The sequence below is a fragment of the Chaetura pelagica genome, unplaced genomic scaffold (genome assembly GCF_000747805.2).
Source record: "Chaetura pelagica isolate M959 unplaced genomic scaffold, ChaPel_1.0 scaffold234, whole genome shotgun sequence".
NCBI classification, from domain to species: Eukaryota; Metazoa; Chordata; class Aves; order Apodiformes; family Apodidae; genus Chaetura; species Chaetura pelagica.
The window spans coordinates 146,116-172,464 of NW_009952967.1; the positions used below are offsets into that span (position 1 = coordinate 146,116).

Consider the following 26,349-nt stretch of genomic DNA (forward strand, 5'->3'; position numbering starts at 1 on the left):
TGGGGCTTGGAGCAGCCTGGGCTGGTGGGAAGTGTCCCTGCCCATGCAGGGGAGTTGGAACTGGATGATCTTTAAGGTCCCTTCTAACCCAAACCTGTCTGTGATTCTGTGAAAAACATTGCTAAAAGTCACCACCAACACCCAGTTGCTGTCATTAAGTTGTAGTTTTTCTCTAGTAGCTTTGCTGGCTGTGGTGAGGGACCAGCCCTGCTCGGGGAACAAAAGAGGACAAATGTTGGTGGTGGAGTAGAATTTCTAAAGAGAAAGCTGCTACCAGAGACTTGTAGCCTTTAGGACATGCTCTGAATGCAGGGCTTTGATGTCATCTGTCTGTCATGGCTCTTCCAAGGAGCAAAGAGGAAAATAAGAGATTGATGTGTGTCCCAGGCAGGACTCCTAGGAACACAGGGAGCCAAAAGAACTTAATGCACATAGAATTCAAAGGGCTGTTTCTTGCAGAACTAATTTATGAGACCTATTTCAATATAAAGTAGCCCAAGTGGCTGTGAGGCCCTGGGTTTCATAGCTGTGGAGTCTGTAACAAGCAACTTGGGGCCCTAATTGGAAATATCTTGGAGAAATATCTCCAGCACCCAAAGCTGGAGAGCAGGAGCCATAAATCAGGTATCGCCTCATTCTTGGTTTGCTGCCATAGCCAACTGGAATAGATTTTCTCTCCCCTGAGCTGTAAGGCAGTGGTGAGACTGTGCTTTGGTTTTTAATGGTACTTTGGCTAAAAAAAACACTAAAAGTATAAGAGCTGGTATTAATTTATGCTTAGCAGTTGGGCCCCACATCAGAGAGGAGTCTGCCTTCTGTGTCTCACTGGATGGGCTGCAGCCTCGGTGGGGTGGGTGTCTCCTGCAGAAAGATGTTCCACTGAAGAACGTGATGGAGCTGGAGAAATAAATGGGTCTGCTGAGCAGATTGCTCCAGCAGTGATGGTACCACCAGTAATGATGTCCAGGATAGCCTGGAAAGGAGGATTTTGTTGCTCTTCCCAGTCTACAGGATTTCATTCAGTTGAGCTTTGTGATGGAATTGCACTTGGGATTGAAATGGTGAAAGAAAAGAAGAATATCTTAAAGAATGAAAAGAGTAGAGTCAGAAATACTTAGCAAGGGTGTAAAGATGAGATGCAACTTCTTCCATGGATTGATATTGTCACTCCTGTTATCACTGGGTGACCAACGACGAGCTCTCAGTCTTGGTTAGGCAGCAGGACACAGGGTCTGCTGGTGACCCTCCTCCAACAAAAGAACCTGCTACCCAACATGTCAAAGTGTCTGAAAACAAGCTCTGGAAATGTGTGAGTGCAGGCAGGAATGGTTCACAGAATCCCAGAGTGGGTGGGGGTTGGATGGGACCTCTGGAGATCCTCTAGTCCAACCCCCTGCCAGAGCAGGGTCCCTAGAGCAGGTGACCCTCCATTTGAGAACAAATTCAGTTATTGGTGTGCATGCAAAATGCATAATTTGGGTGAACAGGAAAACAGAACAGAAGTGCCTGGAGACCTCCCTTGCTGAGAACCAAAAAAAAAAAAAATTTTAAAAATTTACTGTCTGCTATTTTCAGAAGAGAAAAATTGAGCAAGGTCTTTGGAGGTGTCACCATCATAGCCCAGCCAGCTCTGAAGCACTTGGGTGTTGGTAAGAAGCTTCAGGCAGCAAAACCAGGGGGCTGAAAAAGGCTGCTGCTGGGTCTTGGGATGGAAAGCAAGTGTCCAGCCAAGCATCCTCATGCAGGGAAACCTTAAAGTAGGAAGATGATCTGCTTGATAAAATCAAGGCAAAGGCTGGAGGACACATTTGGGAGACTGGGTGGGATGACATCCTTCTGTTAGGTGCCTTCTGTCAAAAAAGGGGGTAAAATGTGTCACTGAGCAGCAATAATGGTGAAATCCTGTAACATTGTGACAGTTGAGGAAGGAAACACCCCAAACCTTTGCCAACCATGACCCTGAGATTATTTCTCTGTGTTTAAACTGAAACATTAGGGGGCTCTGAGCAACCTGGGCTGGTGGGAGGTGTCCCTGCCCAGGCAGGGGGGTTGGATCTAGATGGTCTTTAAGGTCCCTTCCAACCCAAACCAGTCTGGGATTCCATGACTCTGTGCCATAAAAGAGCAAATTGACTTTTGAAAACAACTAGATTTTCACTACATTTTAGCAGACTTTGTGGTGGAAGGAACTTTGGAGCCACACTTAGGTCCATGCTTTGCCAAAGCACAAAAATCGCCACCTGTCTGGAGACCTGGTCCTCACCCAACCCTGATTTCACCCCAAAGTGTTAAGAATCACTCAGCTGAGCTTGGGAGGTTGCAGCCAAGCTCTGTCAGCAGCAGTAAAAGCTGATCCTGGGTTGCATAAGGCAAAGCCATTTTGCAATCTGGGCCTTCTTGGCCGTTTCTCTGCTCTCCTTTGAGCCCTGAGACATTCCAGGTTCCTGCTGCTCTTCATGCTGGAAGTGTCTCCATAGGGTGCTGTGGTGGATGGGGTACTCAGTGTTGGAGACACCCAAGTGATATTTCCAGCTCCTCCAGGAACCATCAGTCCTGTGAACAACCAGATGATGTTTGAGTATTTGAATTAGACTTTTAAAATTATTATTATTAACTTTTGCTTCTGTGGCATCGAGCATGAAGATGAAACCCTTCAGCTTGGAGAGGAGAAGGCTCCAGGGAGAACTTAGAACACCTTCCAGTGCCTGAAGGGGCTCCAGGAAAGCTGGGGAGGGACTTGGGACAAGGGCAAGGAGGGAGAGGACAAGGGGGGATGGATTAAAACCGGAATCTGGGAGATTTAGGTTGGACATTAGGGGGAAATTCTTCGCTGTGAGGGTGGTGAAAGCCTGGCCCAGGTTGCCCAGGGAAGCTGTGGCTGCCCCATCCCTGGCAGTGTTGAAGGGCAGGTTGGATGGGGCTTGGAGCAGCCTGGGCTGGTGGGAGGTGTCCCTGCCCATGCAGGGGGTTGGATCTAGATGATCTTTAAGGTCCCTTCCAACCCAAACCATTCCATGATTTTCTCAGCCATGGGTTGGGACCAGCATCCTGGTTCCACAGCCCTCAGTGCTCCTGCAATCCATGGACACCTTCCAAGCAGGGAAACACTATTGAGAAGCTGCTGAGGCTCCTACAGAGCTTTTGGGAATGTAACAAATTCAGTTTACTCTTTGCCCTTAGACCAAAATAGGCCTTTATTAGCTCTTCTTTGGTCCATCCATAGCTGAAGAGCTTCCAAAATCATACTTAATGGTGATAAAAGAAGTGCACACTGTGTTTTTCCACAGTATCTGCTGGAAACCAAAGGCTCAAGCTGAAAAATCTGTTTGTAGTAAACTTCAGTCAGGAACTGATTTCTGTTTCTGCTCTGTGTTAAATGTCCATGTGTGCCAAGTGTCAGGTTTGAAGCTGGTAGCACTTCCATCAAATTAAGCAGCATATTGGATTAATGGGGTTCATCTCCTTAATATGTGGTGTGGTTTCTTTTACCCTTCGGAGGGGGAAAACTGTTGGGAGTAAATCACTGCTGATGTTAGGAATATTATCTGGTGTTTTCTTTGAAGGGGTTGGCCAGGGAAATCAGTGACTGGGGGAGTTGTTCACCTGCTTTGAAATGGAAATATCCATCAGGAGAGCCACCAGTGTGAGATGGAAGGAGTTGTCCTTTTGGATGAAGTGCTGGAATTTTTGGCCTGGTTGTGGTTACAGTCCAGATGATGGTTAATTCTTAGAATATTTCTTGAGAAGAATATGTGGGGAACAACCTTCACTCCCAGCCAATACTTGATTTTTCACACAAATTCAGTGTCTGAAGGTTTTCTTCTGCTCTGTGTGATCCTTATGGTGCAGGTAACAAACTCTTGGCTCTCACAAGGGCCATTTTGAGCTTGAACCAGCAACTTGTAGAACAATGATTGTGTCTTAATGTCACTATTACCTCATTGAAACAAAAAGTGGTTCTATCAAGCTGGATCCTTTGCTGGGCTGTGACTGCTTCATTTCCCTGTGTGTGGAGCAGAGGGAAGCACATCACCCAGGGCCAAATTCCTTCCATATAATTGAGTGTTGTAATGGATGTAACTTATATTGCAGCCCAAACAACTGTAACTGCACCAAAGACGTGGAAGAAACCAAAAGACCAGACCCAAGCCACTGAGGACGTGACAGAGGCAGAAACAGAGGTAAGAAGGAGCCACACTTTTCATTAATTCAAATTTAATGATGACATTGAGGTCTCTAAACTGAGTTCTGGACACCTTGGTTCCTGGTTTTCTCACAAAGGTCCAGGGCAGACTTTTTTTGGGGGGAGGTGGAGTGTGAAGCTGTGATATTTGCCAGCATTTTAGTGGGATTTCTTCAGTTTTCTTCCTTTTTGTCTAATTTAATGGCTCCCAATGTTCAAGAACATGGAGCTGCTGTCCTTCCTGCACTGCAAGGGCGTGTGGTGATAGGAGCAATGGTCTGAAACTGGGACAGGGGAGATTTAGGTTGGACATTAGGAAGAAATTCTTCACTGTGAGAGTGGTGAGGCACTGGAACAGGTTGTCTAGACAGGTGGTGGAGGTCCCATCCCTGGATACTTTCAAGGTCAGGTTTGACGGGGCTCTCAACAACCTGATCAAGTTGAGATACTCCTGCTCACTGCAGGGGGGTTGGGCTGGCTGACCTTTCAGGGTTCCTTCCAACCTCACACATTCTGTGATTCCATGATTCCAGTGAAGGAGCTCTGAGCAACCTGGGCTGGTGGGAGGTGTCCCTGCCCATGCAGGGAGGTTGGATCTAGATGGTCTTTAAGGTCCTTTCCAACCCAAACCATTCTATGATTCTATAAAAGTGGGTTTGAATCCCCCGTTGGGTCCCTGGCTGCTGTGGTGACATTTGGCAGGTTCTGCTGCCCAGGGATGTCATAGTATATATGTCACAGCCCAAGGTTAGTTTTCCTGGCGACCACCTGAAGGAGAAACTGGGGAAGAAAAACCTTGAAGTTCTCAGGCAAAATCACCTCTACAGTAATGAGATGAGTAATCAAGCCCTCCCTTACTGCTGTTCTGGTAGGGATATTGCAGGAGGAATCTCTGTTTAATATCCTGGGTGAAATTTGGGTTAGAAATCAGAAATGGACTAAGAGAGTAAAAATGTAATAATTCAGCCTGTCCTGTGCTTATATAAAACTTGCTGTTGCCCAAATGTGAGGCAGAGCAGCAGTGCTGCTTCACTCCCAGTTTTTCCTCAGTTATGATTTGTCTGTGATTCCCTCCCCAACTTTCCCTTCCCACAAACATGGTTGAACCTCTCCTCTCCAAAAGCTGGTGTTGCAGGGTCAGTCTCCAGTCCAGAGGACAGAGCTTCACCTTGGTGTAGGCCAGTGCTTGTGGTTCCTCCACTGAAGCAGCAGAACAGCTCATTTCCATTTTGCAAATGGTGTAGAGGTGCTCTCCCCTCTCTTTGGGGGAGTAGATGCTTAAAACATGTGCAGGGTGCCAAGTGCCACCAGCTGGTCTGTGCTGAAAGTGATGGTTGGACAATCCAAGGAAATGAAAAGCATCCCTGTGCTTGTTTCCAAGCCAGAGAGAGAAGGATGTTGTGGGGCTGCAGCAGCCAGTTTGCACTCTGTGCTTTCTTCATCATTGGTGGGAGGAGTCTTGTCTCCTGGATGACTTGGCATTTTCACCAGTGCTCGTTTTGCAGAGTATTCCCTTGAAAAATCTGAACAACACATTTTAGGGGGAGGTTCCCTCAGGTGGGGAGGCAAAAGGATCAAGAGGCTCTTCTGACACATCCACAATGGAGCTTTCCCTTTGTTTAATGCTTACCTGGGATGGGGTTTCTCCCAGGAGAAGCACGTTCCTACCACCTCCTCTGTCTGCATGGAGAACATGAGCTCTCCTTGGAGAGCTCTAAAACCAACAGCCAGGGCTACCATTCCTGGTTTGTCCCTGAAACCGGGATGCTGAAGCTGTGGCTGTTTGTCACATTACCTTCTGGATTGGGATCTGCTCCAGGTAGCAGCCTACATCTAAAGGAAGGATCCCCCATAAATAAGAGCAGCATTCCCTTAAAAGCAGCTGGTGAGCTTCAGGAGAGGGGAAAAGGGAAGTTGTTTTTCCAGGCTGGGATTGCTCATGGCTGTTGTGCCAGGGGGCTTAACTGTTCATCCCATCCCAGTAGCTCCTGGGGATTTCACAGGCAGCACAAGGTCTTTCCAGTGCACTGTTCATTGTCAGGGGTTGTCTCCAGGAAGGAACCAGTACAGCAACCAGTTGCTCTGTGTGTTGTTCCAGCTCTCCCTGTTGCTGTTTAAGATGCATATATATATGTATATTCTTGGTCCAAGCAGAAATGCTGGATGAATAAGTGAAGAACCATTTTGTGGTTTGAATTTTGGTGGAGTGTTTTTAACGTCACCTCTGTCCCCATCTGTGCTTCAGCCTGAAGTAGAAGAGGAACTTTCAGGTGACAAAGTACTTGAATCTGAGCAGGAGAAAATGAGCCAGGGGTTGCAACTGGAGAGAGACCCCTTGGAGCTTAAAAAAGTGAAACCTGTGGAAGAGAATGGGGAGCAGGAAGCAGAACCGGTGCGGAACGGGGCTGAAAGCGTCTCGGAGGGAGAAGGAACTGAGGGGAACTCGGGCTGCACAGAGAGCTCCAGTGAAGGGCCAGCCTGCCAGTACAAACCAGGTAAATCCTGTTTCACTCTCCCATGCTTGCTTGGTTTTCTGTCTCCTCCCTCCTTAAAGGGCTGCTCACACCCTCCCCACAAAGTGAAAGATGTTTCCAGTGGGGCTGGAAGGAGCCAGAAGGGCTGGTACAGCATTTCACTGTGTCCAGCTCCACTGGGATCCATCAACCAACAGGCTCTGAGACAGTCTTAGGGGAAGCGCAACAGGAAAGTTGTTTTCTCTTGCTGGTGGGAATGAAGAAAAGAGAAAATCCCCCATACCTTGAATTTATTGCACGTGTGGGTGTTGGCTGTAGCAGAGTGGAAATGGCAGCGAATTGGTTCCCGTGCGATCAACAGCTGAGAATGATCCAAGAAATTCCATCTAAGTGGATGTACTTGTTAAAGAAGGGATTTGAAGGTTCTGACTGGGTACAAAAACTGAGTGTATGTGTTTATGTAGGTTTAATTTCCTGGCTGAACAGTTGCACAGATCTTCAGATATCTAGAAGAGAAAGAAAAAGAGAAAAAGCACATGGTTTTCAGTCCAGGCTTTGCCATTTAACTGTGAGCCTGCAGGTCTTTTGATTAAATAATTTCAGTGTGTGCTCACAGGATTCAGTCCTTTTGTTGCTGTTTAGTACTGGATGTTGGCCACCTAAGGGATGTTTTGTTAAATATGAAGATATTTAATGTGTAGACCTGAACCTCTATTAACTGAGAGACCTTGAGACCGACTTACTTCTCAGTTGCTACAAATTTTAAGCCATTTCTTACTCAGGTGAAGATCCCGCCAGATAAATTAGTAATTTTCTTAAGAGCTCAGAGATTAAAGAATATAAAACAAAATAAGGAAGGACCATGAGAGCCTGGACAAGGTATGGGGAAGGAGCAGCACCATTAAGTGATTACCTTGTGGTTGTTAATTCAGCGCCGCTTTGTTCTGACAAAGACCTGAGTTGCCTTTCTTTTATTAATTTGGTGGTATCGTATCATTAGGAGAAATGTAGAGGCCTCTTGATAGTCTCCCACACACTGAGGAGAGCTTCCCAGTTCATTAGTTAAGCACATGGTGAAGTTAATCCATAATTCATCAGCTGTCTCTCCGAAACACTCGATGCAGTCAGAACGATCGCGGTTGGGCTGGATGTGCTTCCGCTCAGCTGGAGGGGTTGGATTGATCCCTTCAAAAGCAGCACACAGAGGACTTGTCTGCTGCAAAGTGGACCTGGCCACTTGGGGCAAAAATCTTCAATTTCAACTCTGCTCTGTCTAAAAAGGGGGATTTTTGCCTTTTTGGGTGGCTGCAGGAGCCATCTCCCCTCGCTGGGGATGCAGAGGCTGCCTGTGATGCTGCTCGGCTGCTTTTCATGTTAAAACAGCTGGTTCAGCTCCTCCCAGGAGAAGGAAACTGAACATTGAAACTGGTTATGGTTGCTGTTGGTATGTTTTCATGATCAATGGAGCATGTTGTGGCACAGTGGCTAGGCTGCTGGCTGGGAATTCTGGCTGGGACACAGCTAGCCAGCCAAACCATTTTCTGCACCCTTTTATCCTGAAGCTCTGTAGAAATAAAACTACACAAATTGCTAAAAATTGTAATTACTTTTGTGTCTTTTCATTCCCGGTTATTAGAATCCATCAGTTAAATTAAATTCCTGCTTGTAGCCTCTGCAGGGATGAGGATGGTGAGATCCCAGAGACCTAAAAGATCAGAGACTAAAATAAGGAAATAATAAAAAACCTTAACAGCAAACTGAGCTGCTGGATAAATTTTGGCACCAGTGGAAAGCAAAGGTGGCATCTCATACAGATATTTTCCTTCACATCAAAATGTGTGTCCCCCCCCCCACTTAGGGGCCTGACTAGTCCCCCTGCCTGCTGAGCAAACCCCTGATTTCATTTCTGACTTCAGACAAACTGTGTGGCCAGCAAAACAAAATTCTGTCTCTCAGCCACTGGAGGGTGATTTTCCCTGGCCTGAAGAGGCAGTAGGTTTGTATTTTGATTTGCATCAGGCAAGATCCTCTGCTCTGCAGTTCTCCTGCCCAGAAAACCCTCAAAAAACAGGTGAAGAGTTGTAATTCTGAGAGCCTGGCCTGTGGTCCTATGTTTTCTTTCAGTTCCCACTGTTCTCTCCAGTGTGGTTGTTTAACGCTTCATGCTTTAACATTTTCAAAGAATCTTTTTGTCCTGCGTGGTGCTCTCCTCAGCATTTCTCATTCCCTTTTACAAAAAAACAGTGCTTTAACTGCTATGTTTTCACCCAGAAACTGGGAATCATTCCCATTCCATCATGTCACACCAGAGTGTGGAAGTCAGAGTTAAAATGAGATGACAGAGTCATCTCAAGTCAGAGTTAAAATGTGGGATAAAAGCAGGATTGGTGATTAGTTCCATGTGTGGCAGCAGCTGGAGTTGGCTCTTAAGTTCCCCTTTGTTGATGTTCCTGGGCTGGGAGGTGTATCCCTCTCCTCGCTGCCTTCACAATCAAAATAAAGTAACATTTCCCAAACAAGCAGCAATCTCTTCCCTTTGGATTTACCTGAAATGCATCTCGGAGAGCAGAGGGCTTTGTTCTCTGTGAATCTCAGGCACCTTCTCTCCTTATAGAGCAGTGGAAGCCCCTGGATCCAGAGGGGAAGAAGCAGTATGACCGGGAATTCCTCCTGGATTTCCAGTTCATGCCTGCCTGTATCCAGAAGCCAGAGGGGCTGCCTGCCATTAGTGATGTGGTGCTCGACAAGGTGAGAGGAGAGCCAATAAAACAGGTGAGTGCCATGGGTTTTTTAATATTAATAAAGATCCCTAATGCTTCATTCCTTGACCATTTCAGTGCAGTCCTTTTGGGAAGGGGAAACATTTGGCTGCTGTCATGGCAAAATGCTTCATATGGAGGTTGTTGATGCCCAATGAATGTACACAGGTTATTTAAAAACTGAAGGGTTTTTAATGGTCTCTCTCTGGATTAAGTTCTGCTGGGTTGTTATTAAAATTTAAAATTATATATCCATGAAGAGAATGGATATAAGCAAAGCAAGACTGAGCAGGAAGACAGTGTCTTTTGTTCTGTGGTTAGGAAGTGCAGGGAAGCTTTTGGGCAAACTCTTTTTTTTGGGTCTGAAACAGTTGTGTTACTGTTCATGAGCTGACCTGATAAAAGATCTTTGAAACCCTCACTCTCAAGAAGTTGGGTGATTCCTCTCTGGCCTCACCACTGATGTGATTTTCTCTGCTCCACGTTTGGCCTCATTGGAATCTTTGTTGTTTCCTAAGTGGTGTCACCAAGACCATTCTTGGTTAGAACAACGCAGCTCATTGATTTTCATGTAACCACCACAGACTCACTCTTAAGAGATCAGGATGTAGGGGATGATCATGTGCAGAAGCATTTCCATTCTGAATTTCCTACCCAGACAAGTTGTAAAACACCAGCTTTGTTCCCAAAATGAGTTCATCCACCTACTAGTTTTCCGTGGTTGCTCCTCAGCTCTCTCTGCTGTTGAGCTTTCTTTGCTTGCCCAGCTCTCTGTCTAGTTAACACAAAACACATTTGTTTGAGGGAAGTTTTGTGATCCTGAACCAAGCCAATCACATTCAATTTGCAGAAGACAGGCCCTTGTCACCATCCTCCATAGGTCATGCTCAGCCTTGAAATGTTTCTGAACTCCTTCCTCGATAGTCACCTGCAAAAGACGTATTTTATATTAAAGGAGTATTTTAAGCTAAGTGTGGATGCATAAAACTTGCACAGTTTGTTAAAAGCATTAATTTGGACATCAAATATGACTGGTAGGGTTTAGCAGGGGTTGTCTGTAGATTTGCATGAGCTTTGGTAGCTGCAGCACTGCTGAACAGATCCTGTTTATTCTGCTCCACCATGCAGGTCAATCAGCCGAAATTGCCCCTGAGAACTCTGGACCCTCGGATACTGCCTCGAGGACCAGACTTCACACCAGCCTTTGCTGATTTTGGGAGGCAAACCCCTGGTGGAAGAAACGTACCTGGAAGTGTGAGTTTACCCCAACTTGCTAATTTAAAAACTGGCCTTAACACCGATGGAGTCCATCCTCACACTTTTGGGCCTTTTCCGATGCTCCTGTGGTTCTGGTTTTGTCAGGATGAATGGCAGGGTGATTTGATATTTTTTTTACTTGGCTGTCAAAATGTAGGCAATTTAGAAAAAACTTGTGGATGTTTTTAACTGGTCTGTATTAGTGTGAAATGGATTTAATGTCCTTCTTGTGCAAGAGGTGTGGAAAGATGTTTCCACACTGAGGGCCTGGCAGCCACCCGTGTGCCAGCGCACACTTCGGGGAGAGCAGCCTGGCCAGTGTGTGTCTTGGTAGGACTCTGGGTTAAAAAACATGCCAGGAGAGCAAGGAGATTTTACTAACCCAAAAAAAAGGATCTATACAGCTCTGTGTTCCAGCTTTCTCTTGTGCTTCCATGTGTTGCTTTGCTTCAGTCACTTCATTCTTGGTTTTCCTGCCTTTTCTTCTGCTTTCCTTTCATCTCCTCTTCTTGCTGTGTCTGGCTTTGCCCAAACTCTGAAGTCTCTCTCTGAGTTTTTTCTTCTTGCCTTGGCCACCCCTTGTTCTTGGGGTGTGAGTGCCCCCCCAGCACAGTGCTGCCCAGTCAGCCCCAGCTGGAGGATGGATCTGCCTCCGTTGGGCACAGTCATGGACTTCTCATCTGTCTCTCACAGTACATCCAATGTATCTACACAGATACATCTAATGAAACAACCGTCATTTCTCTTTCAAAATCACCAGTCTCAGAAGACTTCACTTAATAACCTTGACTTCCAAGTGTGTGGATTTTCAGGAGGCTTGGAGCTCATCGATGTTGAGTTGATGTGGTATTTCTTGTTTGAGAGCAGTCTGGTGGCCAGTGCCTCAGCTCTGGGGTGCTTGTCCATGTCTTGGAGTAGCTTCGTTGTCGTGGTTTCTCTTGGAGCACCAAAAACCTCGATGCTGTTTGAGGTCCGCGTCGCTTGCCGTGGTTAGGACTTGCAGGTTGTACCCGGCGCCTTCTCTCCTCCTCTCATGCGCTGAATGTCCCCAGCCTCTCGGCACCTTGGTAACGTCCCTGTCACTCTTTCTCTTCCCACAGGCCTGCAAAGTGCAGAGCAACCCTGGATTGCCTTCCCTGGCTCGGTGCGGTTCCCCAGCATGCCCTCTCTTGGTCTCGCCTCACCCACCATTGAGGAACCTGCCAACAGGGGTAAGCCAAATCCCCCCCTCTCCCCCCCACTCTTTGCACCTTTTTGTAGAGTTGTCTTTTTCCCCGAACACCCACTGTTTGATAAAGAAAGCCTGGCAGAAAACTTTACAAAAAGGTGCAACCTTGTTTAAAAAAAAAAAACCAAAACGAAACCAGACTTGCATTGTACCCCTCTAGGCAGTCTTCAGTGGTGGGTGGGACATCACCAGCTGAGGGCATGCTGGGACGTTGGCCTGAGCGGGATCTGCGAGGGGTCTGCACTTTGCAGACCTGTGGAAAGGGGGAGAAAAGGTAAGTCCTGCTTACCCCGTTCATTTGGAGCATTCAGCACATAACATGCATCTTACATTTGCGCCTGTCCAGAGCAGAGCCTGGCTTTGGGTTTTCCTTCAGGAGGGTCGGGAGGTGACGTTGTTTACCGAGCTGGCCTCAGAGCTGACAGGAGGAGAAGGTTCTCGGCCCCGAGCAAAAACCAGTCGTTCTCTTCTCGTTCAGCATGGCAAGCGAACCTGCGTGTGCGCTGCGTCCACTCGGTCATCCCACCTCTGCACAGGCCATGCCCATGAACCATCAAACCCCACTGCCTCTTCCTTGCCCTCCCAGTAACACCAGCAGCTCGGCGCTAACCGGCTTCCGGCACATCGAGAAGCTTTTGTTTTGCTTCCTTGGCTTTTGTCTTGATTTCCTTCTTTTTTTTTGCTTCAACGTCTTGTACGAGTGTTCTTAGAACTAACAAATGTCACGTCAGGCGCCGCCAGGGGTGGAACCACAGAGGAGCTGAGTGCAGCTGGTGGAGGGGGTTTGGTGTAGACAAGAAGTTAGAGGAGCACAGCAGGTAACAACCTGCAAACACAGGGAGCTAGGGTTGGAGAGGACTGGTCCACAGGTGCAGACCTGCCTTTATCCTTCCTAAGAGGCAATGGAAACTGGAGTCACCTCAATTGGTGAGGCCTCACCCAGAGCACTGGGTGTAGGTCTGGGCTCCCCAGTTCATGAAGGACAAGGAGCTACTGGAGAGAGCCAAGCACAGGGCACTGAGATGCTGAGGGGGCTGGAGCATCTGCCTGTGAGGAAAGGCTGGGAGAGCTGGGGCTGTTCAGCTGGAGAGGAGGAGCCTGAGGGGGGATCTGATCAGTGCTGATCAATGTCTACAAGAGGATGGGTCCAGACTCTGCTCAGGGGTGTCCAGTGACAGGACAAGGGACAGTGGGCAAAAAGTGGAGCACAGGAGGGTCAAGTTGAACATAAGGAAGAACTTGTTTACTGTGAGGGTAACAAGAGCCCTGGGACAGGCTGCCCAGGGAGGTTGTGAAGTCTCCATCCCTGGAGACATTCCAATCCCCCCTGGACCTGTTCCTGTGGGATCTGCTCTAGGAGATCCTGCTTTGGCAGGGGGCTGGACTAGATGATCTACAGAGGTCCCTTCCAACCCCTGCCTCTGACTCTGTTTCTCGTGCTTCCTTGAAGGCAGAGTTACTCCTGGCATCTAAGCTCAGTTTCACCTTCTGCATTTGAAGCCTGTTGTTTGAGGGAGGAGCAGCTCTTTAGGTCCTCAGGTGATTTTTAAAGCATGACTGTGACCCCTGTCCCAAGAGCAGACTGGGAAGGAGAGCCCCAGGTTGTGTTGTGGTGCTTTGGCTCCTTGGGGGAGTCTTGTCCCTGTTTCCTTCTGCTTTGCTTTTTTCTCCTCTCTTCATCCAGACAACAGGTAATTCAGGTTGATGCAGTAACATCTGCTCAGCACTTCTCTGTGCTTTTGGTGGAAAACAGAGTTTCAGTGCAGGTTGTAGTGCTGTAACTGCAGGAGCTGCAGAGCTGTTCTCCTTTCCTTGGACTGGGTTACAAAGAGGGGGGGCCTGGCTGAGCTCAAGCACCTCTTTAACTTCCCACTTTGTAAATTTGGAACCAAAAAACCCCCAGATTTTTTCTGTTAAAAGTTAAATTTGAGTATTATTTTATTAGGCGTTCAAAGGAGGCTTCTGTTCTCTGCTTTCAAACCAAATCAAAGAGTTTGAACCAAGTGTATTTGCAGATAATTAAAAGAAAATACAGTCTTAAAGTGTTAAAAATTTTAAGATCTTAAAGTAAAACACAAAGGGTGTTGCCTGGACCCGTCCCCGCAGGAGCCCCGTGCGTGCTGGTGCGTCCCAGCCTGGCTGTGGTTGGAAGGTCCTTCAGAGCTGCCTCTGTGCAGGAGTGATGGGTTGTCACAGGTCATCTCTTGTCAGCTTTGCCCCTGTTCCTGGGAAATAAGCCCAAATGTTTTGATTTACATCAATAAGAGCTCTGAGGAGAAGGACCTTGGGGGAGTTGGGTGATGAGAAGCTCAACAGGAGCTGTTACCGTGCACTGGAGCTCAGAAACCAACTGTGTCCTGGACTTTGTGACCAGCAGAGTGACCAGCAGGGCCAGGGAGGGGATTGTCCCCTCTGCTCTGCTGAGACCCCACCTGGAGCACTGTGTCCAGTTCTGGAGCCCCCAGCATAAGAAGGACCTGGAGCTGTTTGAGTGAGTCCAGAGGAGGCCACAGAGATGATCCAAGGGCTGGAGCAGCTCTGCTCTGGAGACAGGCTGGGAGAGTTGGGGTGTTCAGCCTGGAGAAGAGAAGGCTCCAGGGAGACCTTAGAGCACCTTCCAGTGCCTGAAGAGGCTCCAGGAAAGCTGGGGAGGGACTTGGGACAAGGGCAGGGAGGGATGGGATGAAAGGGAATAGTTTCAAGCTGAAAGAGGGGAGATTGAGGTTGGACATGAGGAGGAAATTCTTTGCTGTGAGGGTGGTGAGAGCCTGGCCCAGGTTGCCCAGGGAAGCTGTGGCTGCCCCATCCCTGGCAGTGTTGAAGGGCAGGTTGGATGGGGCTTGGAGCAACCTGGGCTGGTGGGAGGTGTCCCTGCCCATGCAGGGGGGTTGGAACTGGATGATCTTTTAAGGTCCCTTCCAACTCAAACCATTCCATGGTTCTGTTATTCTCAGGGCACACTGGCTCTGGTTGCCAAGGGTTGTGGGCAGGGAGGTGTGGGGTGAGGTCTAACATGCTTGGCTGAAACTGGTTAGTTTTGTGTTGCTTTGTTGTCTGGTTTTTCAGCTAGAGGGAAATTTCTTCTCTCCAAAGCTGTGCGATTGCAGTGTGGTTAGAACCTGGGCAGCAAAACTGCTTGAAATTGCACAAGGCAGGGCTGGTGTCTCAGGGCAGGGCTGCAAAGCAGATGCTGCTGCGTCGTACCGGTGCCGATCACAGTCTCTGGGTGGGAGCAGAGAGGGGTTGTGGGGAGGAGCTGGCAGCTGTTCCAGGACAGTGTCTGACACATAAAAGCACCATCAGGGCTCCCCGTTCCCCCTGTTCTGTTGGTTTCCTGGGAGCAGTCAGCTTGGCCGTTGCTTTCCAGTCTCGGTGTGCGCCCAACAAGGTCTGCAGGAGCCTGGTGGGTTGTGTCTGATGTGCCAGCAGGGTCTGAACACGGGTCTTCAGAGGTGGTGGGACAGGACATGAACACCCTGCACCACGTAGCCTTCTTGCACGTCGCCTCGGCCTGCAGAGCACAGCACAGCCCGAGGTCTTGGTCTTTTGACAACATCTTATTCCATTGCTGTTATCACAGAACAAAGCCCAGACAGGAACTCCAGCACTGGGTGATGATGTGTTTGCCTTCATCCTTGACACATATTTACATCATCAAATCCAAGTGGTTAACATCACAGACACAATTCCTGCCTTTAAGGAGGGTTCTCTTTTTTAATTGTGCAAAGGTGGGTTTGGGGCTGACATATGACAGGAGAGGCACCAGCCAAGAGCTTCTCCCCGTGTACTTGGTGAAGCTGTTGGAATCCCTGAGGTTGGTTTGCCTCTCTGGTGCTCACTGCATCCCTCTCTTGAATAAAAAACCATTTCCCATGGCCCACCTTGCAGGGGGAGGTTGCCTACTGCCCAGTGAGGAGATTAATCACCTTTGTGCAAAGTAGCAGGGTTTGATAAAGAAGTTTAGTTCTGCAGTAATTTGTATTTTGAAGTTGGGCATTTCTGATAATGAGTTCAGAAATATGAAAGAGCGCAGGGGAGGAATAACCTCCCAACAACACTTGACACTTTTAGTCTGTAATCAACAAGCTCCCAGATGATAAAGAGGGTGTTTGGGGGCATCTTGTGCTCTCTTGCTTGTAGAACCAATTTAAAACTCCCCAGTTTGGGCAGTTCTAATACCTGACTTGACCAGGAGGAGCATCATGTTGTATAGGATTGCACAGAAGCTCTTGATACTGTTCCAGACAATGTGCTGGGTTTCCCTTTCTTCTGTCAAACTACAAAGACTTTGACCCACATCTGTTAGGATCCACACTTTGACCATGGGGCAGCAGCACTTGATGCTCCATGTGCTGTGTTTTATAGAATTCCTGTCTCCAAATGGCTCTGCTGGAAGCAATTTCCAGTATAACCTCCTCATTTTGGCAGAACTGATCATTATCTAACCCCTTGGGATGGCACATTGGAAGTGCACTTGTAAAGATTGACTTAATCCTTAAATCCACCTTTGCCACCTTGTCAGTGATGCAGTTTCTGGCTTTCAAGAGGTTTTGGTCAGTTGGGTTGAGTTCTGCAGCACTTGGGCAGCATCCGGAGCATCACTGGGGTGTGCAGGCAGTGGTCATCCCATGTGTGTTTTGGGAAAAGCTGCCCAAAATGTGTTTGGTGTCTTTCACATTCCCTCTGACCAACCTGGACCTGGTGTGTTGGATCGGAGGGAGTCCTCAGAGTCCTAGGAGGAGTTGCTGCTTGTTCCTGTTGCCATCAGCGGGTGTTGGCGTGTGCCCCAGAGGGTTTTATCAAAGATCCAAGTTTAAAAGGGGATATAACAAGAAATGTTTTTGTCGTAGTTGTTGAATGTTGGACCGAGGAGATCTCAGCCAGGCCAGAGGAGAGAGCCCAGGAAGATCATCACTGTCTGTGTGAAGGAGGATGTCCACCTGAAGAAGGCAGAGAACGCCTGGAAGCCAAGTCTGAAGAGAGAAAACCAAACAGAGGACCCAGAAAACGTCAAAACCCAGGTGAGAGCATCAGCAGGGGCGTCTGAGCACAGCAACTGGTAACAGGAGGAGGGTGGGAATTTGCTGTTGTGTAAGACAGTGAAAAAGAGCAACGAATTCTAGTTTGAATCACAGCTTTCCCTTCTTTTGATTCTTTTTTCCATGTGTTTATTCCTGACCTGGAGTTTAAATGCCAATCCTGTATAGTGAGTCTAAACAGGGAACACCAGACAACCTACTACCTCTCTTCCAGGATTGTTTTACTAGAACATCTGTCACCATTCTAAAGCAAACAACCTCAAGCTTCCAGCACAGAACTTGCTTTTCATCCCCTTTTAGATGACATTTGTGCCCTGAACCTCAGCAAACCTCTGTCAGTTTGTTCTGCCCAGCCCAATGGTGCCATCTATGAAGGTTTCTCTATATCCTCTTCCCCCTCCTCTCCTCCATGGGGCAGCCACTCTGGGTGGAGGTGTTTGCCTGGTGGTCAGATTTAGAATTTGTGGGATAAGTTGGGACAGTTTTGAAGGACACTGGAATTATGTTCCTGGGGCTGATGGCAGCGTTGTTGATCTCGTGCTGGATGGGAAAAATAAAGTGCCTTAAAGTAAATATGGAAGTTGGTGCTCTCTGGTTGGGGGAGGAGGAGGCCACTCCTTGTTAACTTAAATCTCATGGCTAAATTGATGTCAAGAGGAGTATTTCAGCTGGGTGTCTGCAAGGGCTTTGTGCCTCTGTCATGCTTGAAAACTGCACATGGGTGTTTCCAAAAATCCTTCCCTGCAGGTCTTTGGTAGCTGAGTTAGGACTGGAGCTGGACCATGCACAGATAGGTCTGTGTATAACTCAGCTTCCTGGAAGCTCCTGTGGACATCTTCTCTGTTGACCTGCATCCCAGGTCATTTCCAAGAGCCACCTGTTTGCTTTGTGCCTCAGCCTCATGTCTCTGTCATTCAGGAGCTGTTCCGCAAGGTCCGAAGCATCTTGAACAAGCTGACCCCCCAGATGTTCAATCAGCTCATGAAGCAAGTGACAGACCTGACAGTGGATACAGAAGAGAGGCTGAAAGGAGTCATTGACCTGGTCTTCGAGAAGGCCATCGATGAGCCCAGCTTCTCAGTGGCCTATGCCAACATGTGCAGGTGTCTCGTGACGGTAAGAGCCGTGGGAAATTCCTCTGCACAGATGGATGTTCTGCACCTTATCCCCACAAACTGATGGGCAGTAACATAAGTTTGGCAAGAGCAGAGTGAAGTCTTATTTTCTGAATCCCAGACTGGTTTGGGTTGGAAGGGACCATGAAGATCATCCAGTTCCAACCCCCCTGCATGGGCAGGGACACCTCCCAGCAGCCCAGGCTGCTCCAAGCCCCATCCAACCTGCCCTTCAACACTGCCAGGGATGGGGCAGCCACAGCTTCCCTGGACAACCTGGGCCAGGCTCTCACCACCCTCACACAGGGAAGAATTTCCTCCTCATGTCCAACCTCAATCTCTCCTCTTCCAGTTTTAATCCATCACCTCATCTCCTCTCACTACAAGCCCAAAGTCCCTCCCCAGCTTTCCTGCAACCCCTTCAGGTACTGGAAGGCCACCACCATCTGAAACCCTGGGCTGTTTTCAGCTCTTCCCCACTTCCAATGGAGAAAGTAACTCAGTATGAAGTAATGGGAAAGAGATCTCACCAACCCTCCAGTGTTTTCCATCACTAGTATCTTCTCTTATGGAAAGATGTTTAATTGATGCTCTACATAAATAAAAGTCATTTACATGATGGATTCGTTCTTCTACACCCATTGGCCCTGCCTGCAGGCAGAGGGCTTTGCTTGGAGCCATGTGGTGGTTGGAGCTGAGGGCACTTTGCTCTGCCTGGAAAATTCAATTTCTCATTTCCAAGGGGAGCCCAAGGTGCCCAGCCAAGCTTCAGATAGTTAGTTTTCACATGGTGAATTTGGAACAAAATAACCCCTTTTCCCCCTGATCCTTCATGCCATGCAATGAAGGAGCACAGCTCTGCAGTCTTCAGCACATGAAGTGTTTTTAAGCAATGTGTCTTTCTAAAGGATCCTGTGAATGGAAATGTGATCTGTCTCTGGGTGGAGAAGGTGTCAGCCAAGTTTTGAGTGTGACTTGACGTATGAAATGTAAAACTCCTCTGGAAATCATGTCACAGCTTCACAGGCTGGGGCTGCTGAATAGGGAGGGCACAGTAAAATGTAGTAGGTGGTTTATAGGACATCTGGAGAGTTTAGCCATGTTCCTGCTAATGTTTTTCTCCCTTCTCCTGCAGCTGAAGGTGCCCATGGCAGACAAACCTGGGAGCACAGTGAATTTCCGCAAGTTGCTGTTGAATCGCTGCCAGAAGGAGTTTGAGAAGGACAAGGCTGATGATGATGTCTTTGAAAAGAAGCAGAAGGAGCTTGAAGCTGCTACCACTGTAAGTGGTGTTTTTCCTCATAAGCTCTCAGAGCTGCTCCTGAAACCCATCTCTTTTGAAGCTGGCAGTCAACTTTAGGAGGTTCCACGTAAACATAAGGAAAAACTTGTTTATTGTGAGGGTGGCAGAGCCCTGGGCCAGGCTGCCCAGGGAGGCTGTGGAGTCTCCATCCCTGGAGACATTCCAAACCCGCCTGGATGTGTTCCTGTGGGATCTGCTCTAGGGGATCCTGCTCTAGCAAGGGGGTTGGACCTTCAAGGTGATCCTTCAAGGTCCCTTCCAGCCCCTAATCTTCTGTGATTCTGTGGTTTGGGGGGAATTTTTTAGTTGAGAATTTCATTCTGTCGCTGTAGCCAAGTACAATAAACAAAGTTTGCTTTGATTAGCAGGTTGTACCAGCTTCTTTTTTGTTCTTTTTTAGGAGAAAAAGGGTAAACGGGGACAACAGGAACTACAAACTTTATCTTTTGAAGAGTTTTGTGCTCTGTGAACATGTTTTTTTTAGAGCTGTTTCTCTCTTATACAGCCAGAGGAGAAGACGCGGCTCCACGATGAGCTGGAAGAGGCCAAGGACAAAGCCCGGCGAAGATCCATTGGGAATATCAAATTCATTGGTGAGCTTTTCAAACTGAAGATGCTGACAGAAGCCATCATGCATGACTGTGTGGTGAAGCTGCTGAAAAACCACGACGAGGAGTCCCTCGAGTGCCTTTGCCGCCTGCTGACCACCATTGGCAAGGACCTGGACTTTGAGAAAGCAAAGGTAGGGCAGGACTTGGAGGGGGGCAGAGCTGAGGTTTTCTGGGCAGGGATGGAAAAATGGGTCTGGGGTGTTTTTATTTGAGGAGGTGTTTTTTTTCCTTCTGGAATTCCTGTACAACCTGAGGAAATCATCCCCTCTTCTGTGGATGTTTCATCATGACCTGGCCTGACTCCCTTGTAGATTCTGTGTTGTTTTCAAAGGTGTTCTCCAGTTGTTGGTTGTTCCCAAATATTTCATCCAAAAACACAGTCTAGAAATGCTCAATATTTACTTTTTTTCCAATGAATGTACCTCTTATCTGGTAGTTTCTAAAACGTTATCTAGAGTTGTCTCTTTACCACTGAAGGGCTTTATATAACCTACCAAATCTACCACTTAACGTGTCGTTTAGGTTCAATCTAAAAAAAACCCTCATTAACTGGCCTAAACCCCCACAAGAACCTTGGTGGGTTCATTGATTTGGTGTCATTGTTGTCTCCAGCTCTGCTGGAATGAAGCAGCTGTTTTAAAGCTGCAGTGCTCCAGCATCCTCCTGCCCTCTTCCCAACAAATGTATATCCAGCCTGGAGTGTTACACGCTTGCTGAGCTGCTCCTGGCAAAGACAATCTCCTGCTGCTGCTGCTGCAAAAACCAGGCTGGGGATGAAAAAGCACTTGAGGGTTTTGCCAGCAATTAGTGGGACTCTGCTCTGGAAACAAACTGAGCTTAATGGTTTTCAGCTGCTCAGGAAAGGGAGTTCCCTTCCAGTTTGCTGGATTGCAGGGATCACAGCAGATCAATCCTGATTCTGATGGAGAAACAAGTTTTCCAGACTCTTTTTGTGGAGCATTGACCAAAATAGTGTGTTTTACCACCAGTGCCCCAGGGTGGGTCCCCGTGGCTGTTGACACAACAGCCCATGTCTTACTGAGGCAGGTTTGAAAGGACCAGAAGTGGGGACTAAGTTTCTCCATGAGCTTTTGGAAGAAAACAGGGTCTGACTTGTAAGCAGGAGCTGAGGTCATGCTGGATGGGTTCTGGATGGTCTTCTGGTCTCTGTGAGCATGGAAACACTGCGAAAGCCAATGTTTTGGTGCACTGGCTGATTCTGCAACCTCAAGCCATGGCATTGTGTAGCAGGCAGCAAGGAGCTGCTTGCAGATGTCATGGCAGCCCTTGGAAGAAGCTGCCCCTGTCCTGTCCTTGGGATTTGTTATTTCTATCAAGATGGAGTGAAAATCTTTTATTTTCTATTAATGGGATACACATGACACATTTTTATTGAAGTTGAAGTGTTAGTGAGAGTTCCAATTCAAGCTTCTGGACAAAGTCCATTTCAAATATTTTCCCCATCATTCCTCACTTTGGAAACATTTGCTCTCAGAGCTGAAACTTTCCAGGGCAAGGCCAGAACCACATTTTCATAGGGTTTTTCTTGTTTGGTTAAGGGTTTAACTAGTTTTTAGTGAAGGGAGTGGGCAACATTTTAGAAAACTGTCCTCAAAAGTTTGTTTTTGTTGTTTAAAAACACAAGTCTTTTTGGGGCAAAAGGCTTTTTGAAACCTGGTGAATCAAATTACGACCCAACAAAGGCTTCTCTCATGATACTATTTCATGTCTTAGTGCAAACTGATTTGGATTCCATCACATCATGACTTTTGGGATGAAAAGGAACTGGTGGGATTTCACACTACAGCTAAGCCCATTAAACAGTTCCTTGGTGACAGAAGTGGCACTTCTGCTCCTGTTTCTCTCACCTGACCCGGGCTGAGACAGTTCTGGGAGGTGAAGCACCAAAACGATGTGTTCAGGGTTAGTTTGATGCCTCTTCAGTTTCCTGAGCCAGTTTTTCTTGGCCCAAGGTGAGCACACAGGCTGATAGGAAAAGGAGCTCAGAGGTAGGGCAGGACTTCTATTTAGGTGGCAGCTTGGCCAGTAGATCAGCTTCACTGTGCCATGAGAACAACCACATGGATGTATTTTTGTTTTTTAAATGAGTGACAAGTTTTTTACCTACATGCAGGGGGTGGAGGTTGTTTGAGTGATTGAAAATGCAGAGCAAGCCTGTGCTAAGTGCAGAAGGTGCCAACAGCCTTGTGCCTCCTTCCTGCACACCCTCCTTCTTGCACACCCTGCACTGAGCACACTCAAACTCACCCTGGGGGGAGTGTGTGAGACCCTTCTCTGAGAGGCCCCCAGATGTGTTTCTGGCACAGAAATGCTGTAATGCAGAACCCACTGACTCCCCACCTGAGGGAACAGTCTCATCTTCTGCCAAGTCACGTTGCTGCTGCTGTTTCTCTTGTGTAGCCTCGCATGGACCAGTATTTTAATCAGATGGAGAAGATAGTGAAAGAGAGGAAAACATCTTCAAGGATTCGGTTCATGCTTCAGGATGTAATAGACCTAAGGCTGGTAGGTACAAACTTAAGTAACTAAAAGAGCATGTTCCCTATCATAGAATCACAGAATCATTTTGGTTGCAAACAACCTTTAGATCGAGTCCAGTTGTTACCCCAGCACTGCCAAGGCCACCCCTGCCCCATGTCCCTCAGCACCACATCTACACAGCTTGGAAACCCCTCCAGGGATGGGGACTCCCCCCCCTGCCCTGGGCAGCCTGGGCCAGGGCCTGACAACCCTTGCCAGGAAGAAATTGTTCCCAAGATCAAACCTAAACCTCCCCTGGCACAACTTGAGGCTGTTTCCTCTGGTCCCATCCCTTGTTCCTGGGGAGCAGAGCCCGACCCCCCTGGCTCCAACCTCCTCTCAGCAGCTGCAGAGCCAGCAGGTCTCCCCTCACCTCCTTGTCTCCAGGCTGGACACCCCCAGCTCCCTCAGCTGCTCCTGCTCACACTTGTGCTCCAGCCCCTTCCCCAGCTCCCTTGCCCTTCTCTGGACTCACTCATGTCCAAGCTGGAGGAGTTCCCATGCAAGAGCAAGAATTTACATCAGAAGTGGGATGCTAGGGTGAGATCTGCACCCTTTATCTCCAGAGTCTGGGTGTTTCAAGACAAGGACTCTCTCCATTTTTGCCTTACAAAGGCCAAGGTGGGCAGGCATTGAACTGTTTCATCAGGTGGTTTGGTTAACGTTGGACACATGCCCACAGCAGCTTCTCAGGCTGCTGGTCCAGCCCCATGGCAGCAGAGAGGCCTGAGCTCTCCTCACAGGAGAGTTTTGGGGTGTTTTTGCCCACAGAAATTCCCTGTGCTTCTCCACGTCAGCCGTGCTGCTTTGCTGTCCTCATTTCCGTGCCCTCTGGGTGTAACTGTTTCCTGCAGCACGCACTGGTGCTGCTGGGACCAAAGTGCTCCCAGATGTGTAGCCCACCAGTGAGGGGACTGGTTAGTGTGGCTAGAAGACCTGTGAGGGCTCCTCCTCCACAGCAGTATGGTTTTCATGGAAAGATGGTCCTGGATCAGCCTGCATTGCCAGCACAACCAGGCATCTGCTCACTGGCCATACTGTGCAGACAGCAGTGACTGGAGTCTGTGGTGTTGGTGGGTCCATACTGAGCTCCAGAAATTAATAACCTGGTGTAGACAAGAGCAAACATGGTGCAGAGAGGGACCTGCCCAAGCTGTAATCAAGAGTTTTGAAGTCAAAGTCTTGTGCAGTGGAGGGGTGTCTCTACACCCTGCAGGTGAACATATTGCACAGACCCTTCCCAGCACCAGTGATTTCACCTAAGTGGGTGCTGAGAGCAGCACAGCTTCGGCCATGGGACAGCACTGGACTGAATGTCTGAGAGGTTTTTACTCCCCCTTGCTGTTTGGGAGCTGGTTGGGGGTTTTGTGGAGGCTGAAGGCACCATTTTGACTGCAAGTTACAAAGATAATGACCTCAAAAGTTGTAGTGAAGTTGTAGCAAGATGAAAAGCCAGACTGGTCATTCTGGTGAGAGCTGGATCTGTGCAGTATGGTTGAATAGACACATCAAGAATGGAAATGTTCTGTGGAGAGACAGCTCCACCTCTCTCTGCAGGATTCCTGTCAGCCATCCCCATCCCTGGAGTGGCAAAGCTCCATCTCTAGATGAAATGGAGTCACTTCTTGCCTCTTTATTTTCAGGGTTTCATTATTTTTCCTCAGCTTTGGAGGATGGGCTCCAACAGGCACTGTCAGTAATAGAGAGTGACAGCAACTTCCCTCTAGTCCATCTTGCTCCTCTGAACCCAGAGAGACTGGAAAGCTGGGAATGTGCAGAATGCTATGGGGTTAAAACCTCTTGAAGTCAGTCATGCCTCTGCAAAGTCAGGTCTTCACTGCAGCCTCCTCTCTCCCACAAAGCACATTATAATCATAGAATCCCAGACTGGTTTGGGTTGGAGGGGGCCTTAAAGATCCAACCCCCTGCATGGGCAGGGACACATCCCACCAGCCCAGGCTGCTCCAAGCCCCATCCAACCTGCCCTTCAACACTGCCAGGGATGGGGCAGCCACAGCTTCCCTGGGCAACCTGGGCCAGGGTCTCACCACCCTCACACTCAAGAATTTCCTCCTCATGTCCAACCTCAGTCTCCCCTCTTCCAGTTTTAATCCATCCCCCTCATCCCATCCCTCCCTGCCCTTGTCCCAAGCCCCTCCCCAGCTTTCCTGGAGCCCCTTCAGGCACTGGAAGGTGCTCTAAGGTCTCCCTGGAGCCTTTTCTTCTCCAGGCTGAACACCCCAACTCTCCCAGCCTGTCTCCAGAGCAGAGCTGCTCTAGCCCTTGGATCATCCCTGTGACCTCCTCTGAACCCACTCCAACAGCTCCAACATTCCAGAGTCTAAACACCAGTGTGTGTCGTTTTGACCTGTGGTGCTGGAATAATCATGTCAGCAACATCCCCTAGCACCACAAAATCTTCCCCAGCCACCCAGGGAGCAGCCCCTCCAACAGGTGACAGTGGTGAGAGGATTAGGCCTCGTTGGTGGATTTGCGTCCTACATTCATGGTGCTCTCTGGAAGCATCTCTGAGCATGTGTTTGCTGCTTTCCTAGTGCAACTGGGTGTCACGGAGAGCAGACCAGGGCCCAAAAACCATTGAGCAGATCCATAAAGAAGCCAAGATTGAAGAGCAGGAAGAACAGAGAAAGGTCCAACAACTCATGACCAAAGAGAAGAGGAGGCCAGGTAAAGTAAAAGCCAAGTTGGCTGCTCCTTTTATTCATTTCACAGCCAGTGGCCATAGAGGGAATCCCACGTGCAAGAAAAAAAATCAGGTTTTTTTTCCATTAGTGTAAAGGGAATTGGGGCCTGGTTGTGGCTGGGGCTGGAGAAGGAACAGACATGCCATGGATTGGCTGTGTGGCATTTTGGGGGGCAAATCCCTTGAGTAAAAGTAAACAAGGCCAGTAGTTTTTTAAGTTTTCACATTCATGCAAACCATACCTGCTGGTGTGACAGGCTGCCAGGGAGCTGTTGGAGCAAGTTTCTTTGCAGGAGTCAGGTTTGCCACCCATTCTTGCCTACAGCAGAACCCAATTCAAGAGAATAGCATCTAATTTCACGAGTAACCACATTAGCTGTTAAAGTTGTGAGGTGTTCACTGGGCAAGAGAAAGAGTCTTGGCATGAATTTGAATTACCAGCCCTTGAAGCTGGCAGCACCTGGAGATGGATTTGGAGTGACTGGGAAAGTGAAGACTCAGGGGTGGGCAAGAAGAAAGCGCTTATTGGGATTCTTTCATACTAAGGATTGTCAAATGGAAGTACCATGAAAACAGGGCCTAAAGAATGTACACATGGACTTTGTTTTAATTATCCTAAAATTGACCTCAGGAGAAGGTCAGGAGCTGGGGCCTGCCTGAGGGGTTCTGGGTCTGAACTAGCCTGGTGCTGCTGAGGTCTGAGCAACAAGAGCAGCTTCAGGTTAGGAAAGACATGTCTGCTCCTTCTGTGAGCTTGTGACCCTGCTGTGTGCACAGCTGGCTCCAGATCCCTGCACACACTGAGAACTCATCCCTAAACCTGGGAGAATCCCAGCCAAAACCAGCCCTGGAAAATGCTGGGAACTTTTATGTCAAAGCTGTTTTATAGTATCAGTCAAGCAGGCTAGTTATAGACTCAGAAAGTCATGGAAGGGTTGGGGGGACCTTAAAGGCCATCTAGTTCCAACCCTCCTGCATGGGCAGGGACACCTCCCACCAGCCCAGGTTGCTCCAAGCCCCATCCAACCTGCCCTTCAACACTGCCAGGGATGGGGCAGCCACAGCTTCCCTGGGCAACCTGGGCCAGGCTCTCACCACCCTCACAGGGAAGAATTCCCTTCTAATGTCCAACCTA

General features: G+C 48.3%; 1 protein-coding gene across 1 annotated transcript in view; it reads left to right on the top strand.

Annotated features, from left to right (window-relative positions):
* The window catches only part of EIF4G3 (eukaryotic translation initiation factor 4 gamma, 3), an 86,312-nt gene that overhangs the window by 40,688 nt on the left and 19,275 nt on the right, over positions 1-26,349 (top strand). Inside the window, exons 11-20 of the mRNA XM_009995741.1 lie at positions 4,093-4,181; positions 6,429-6,678; positions 9,272-9,429; positions 10,545-10,670; positions 16,752-16,922; positions 17,859-18,056; positions 19,191-19,337; positions 19,864-20,100; positions 22,391-22,495; positions 25,066-25,198. Of these exons, the coding sequence (XP_009994043.1) occupies positions 4,093-4,181; positions 6,429-6,678; positions 9,272-9,429; positions 10,545-10,670; positions 16,752-16,922; positions 17,859-18,056; positions 19,191-19,337; positions 19,864-20,100; positions 22,391-22,495; positions 25,066-25,198 (1,614 nt within the window). The remainder of the gene's footprint in view (positions 1-4,092; positions 4,182-6,428; positions 6,679-9,271; positions 9,430-10,544; positions 10,671-16,751; positions 16,923-17,858; positions 18,057-19,190; positions 19,338-19,863; positions 20,101-22,390; positions 22,496-25,065; positions 25,199-26,349) is intronic.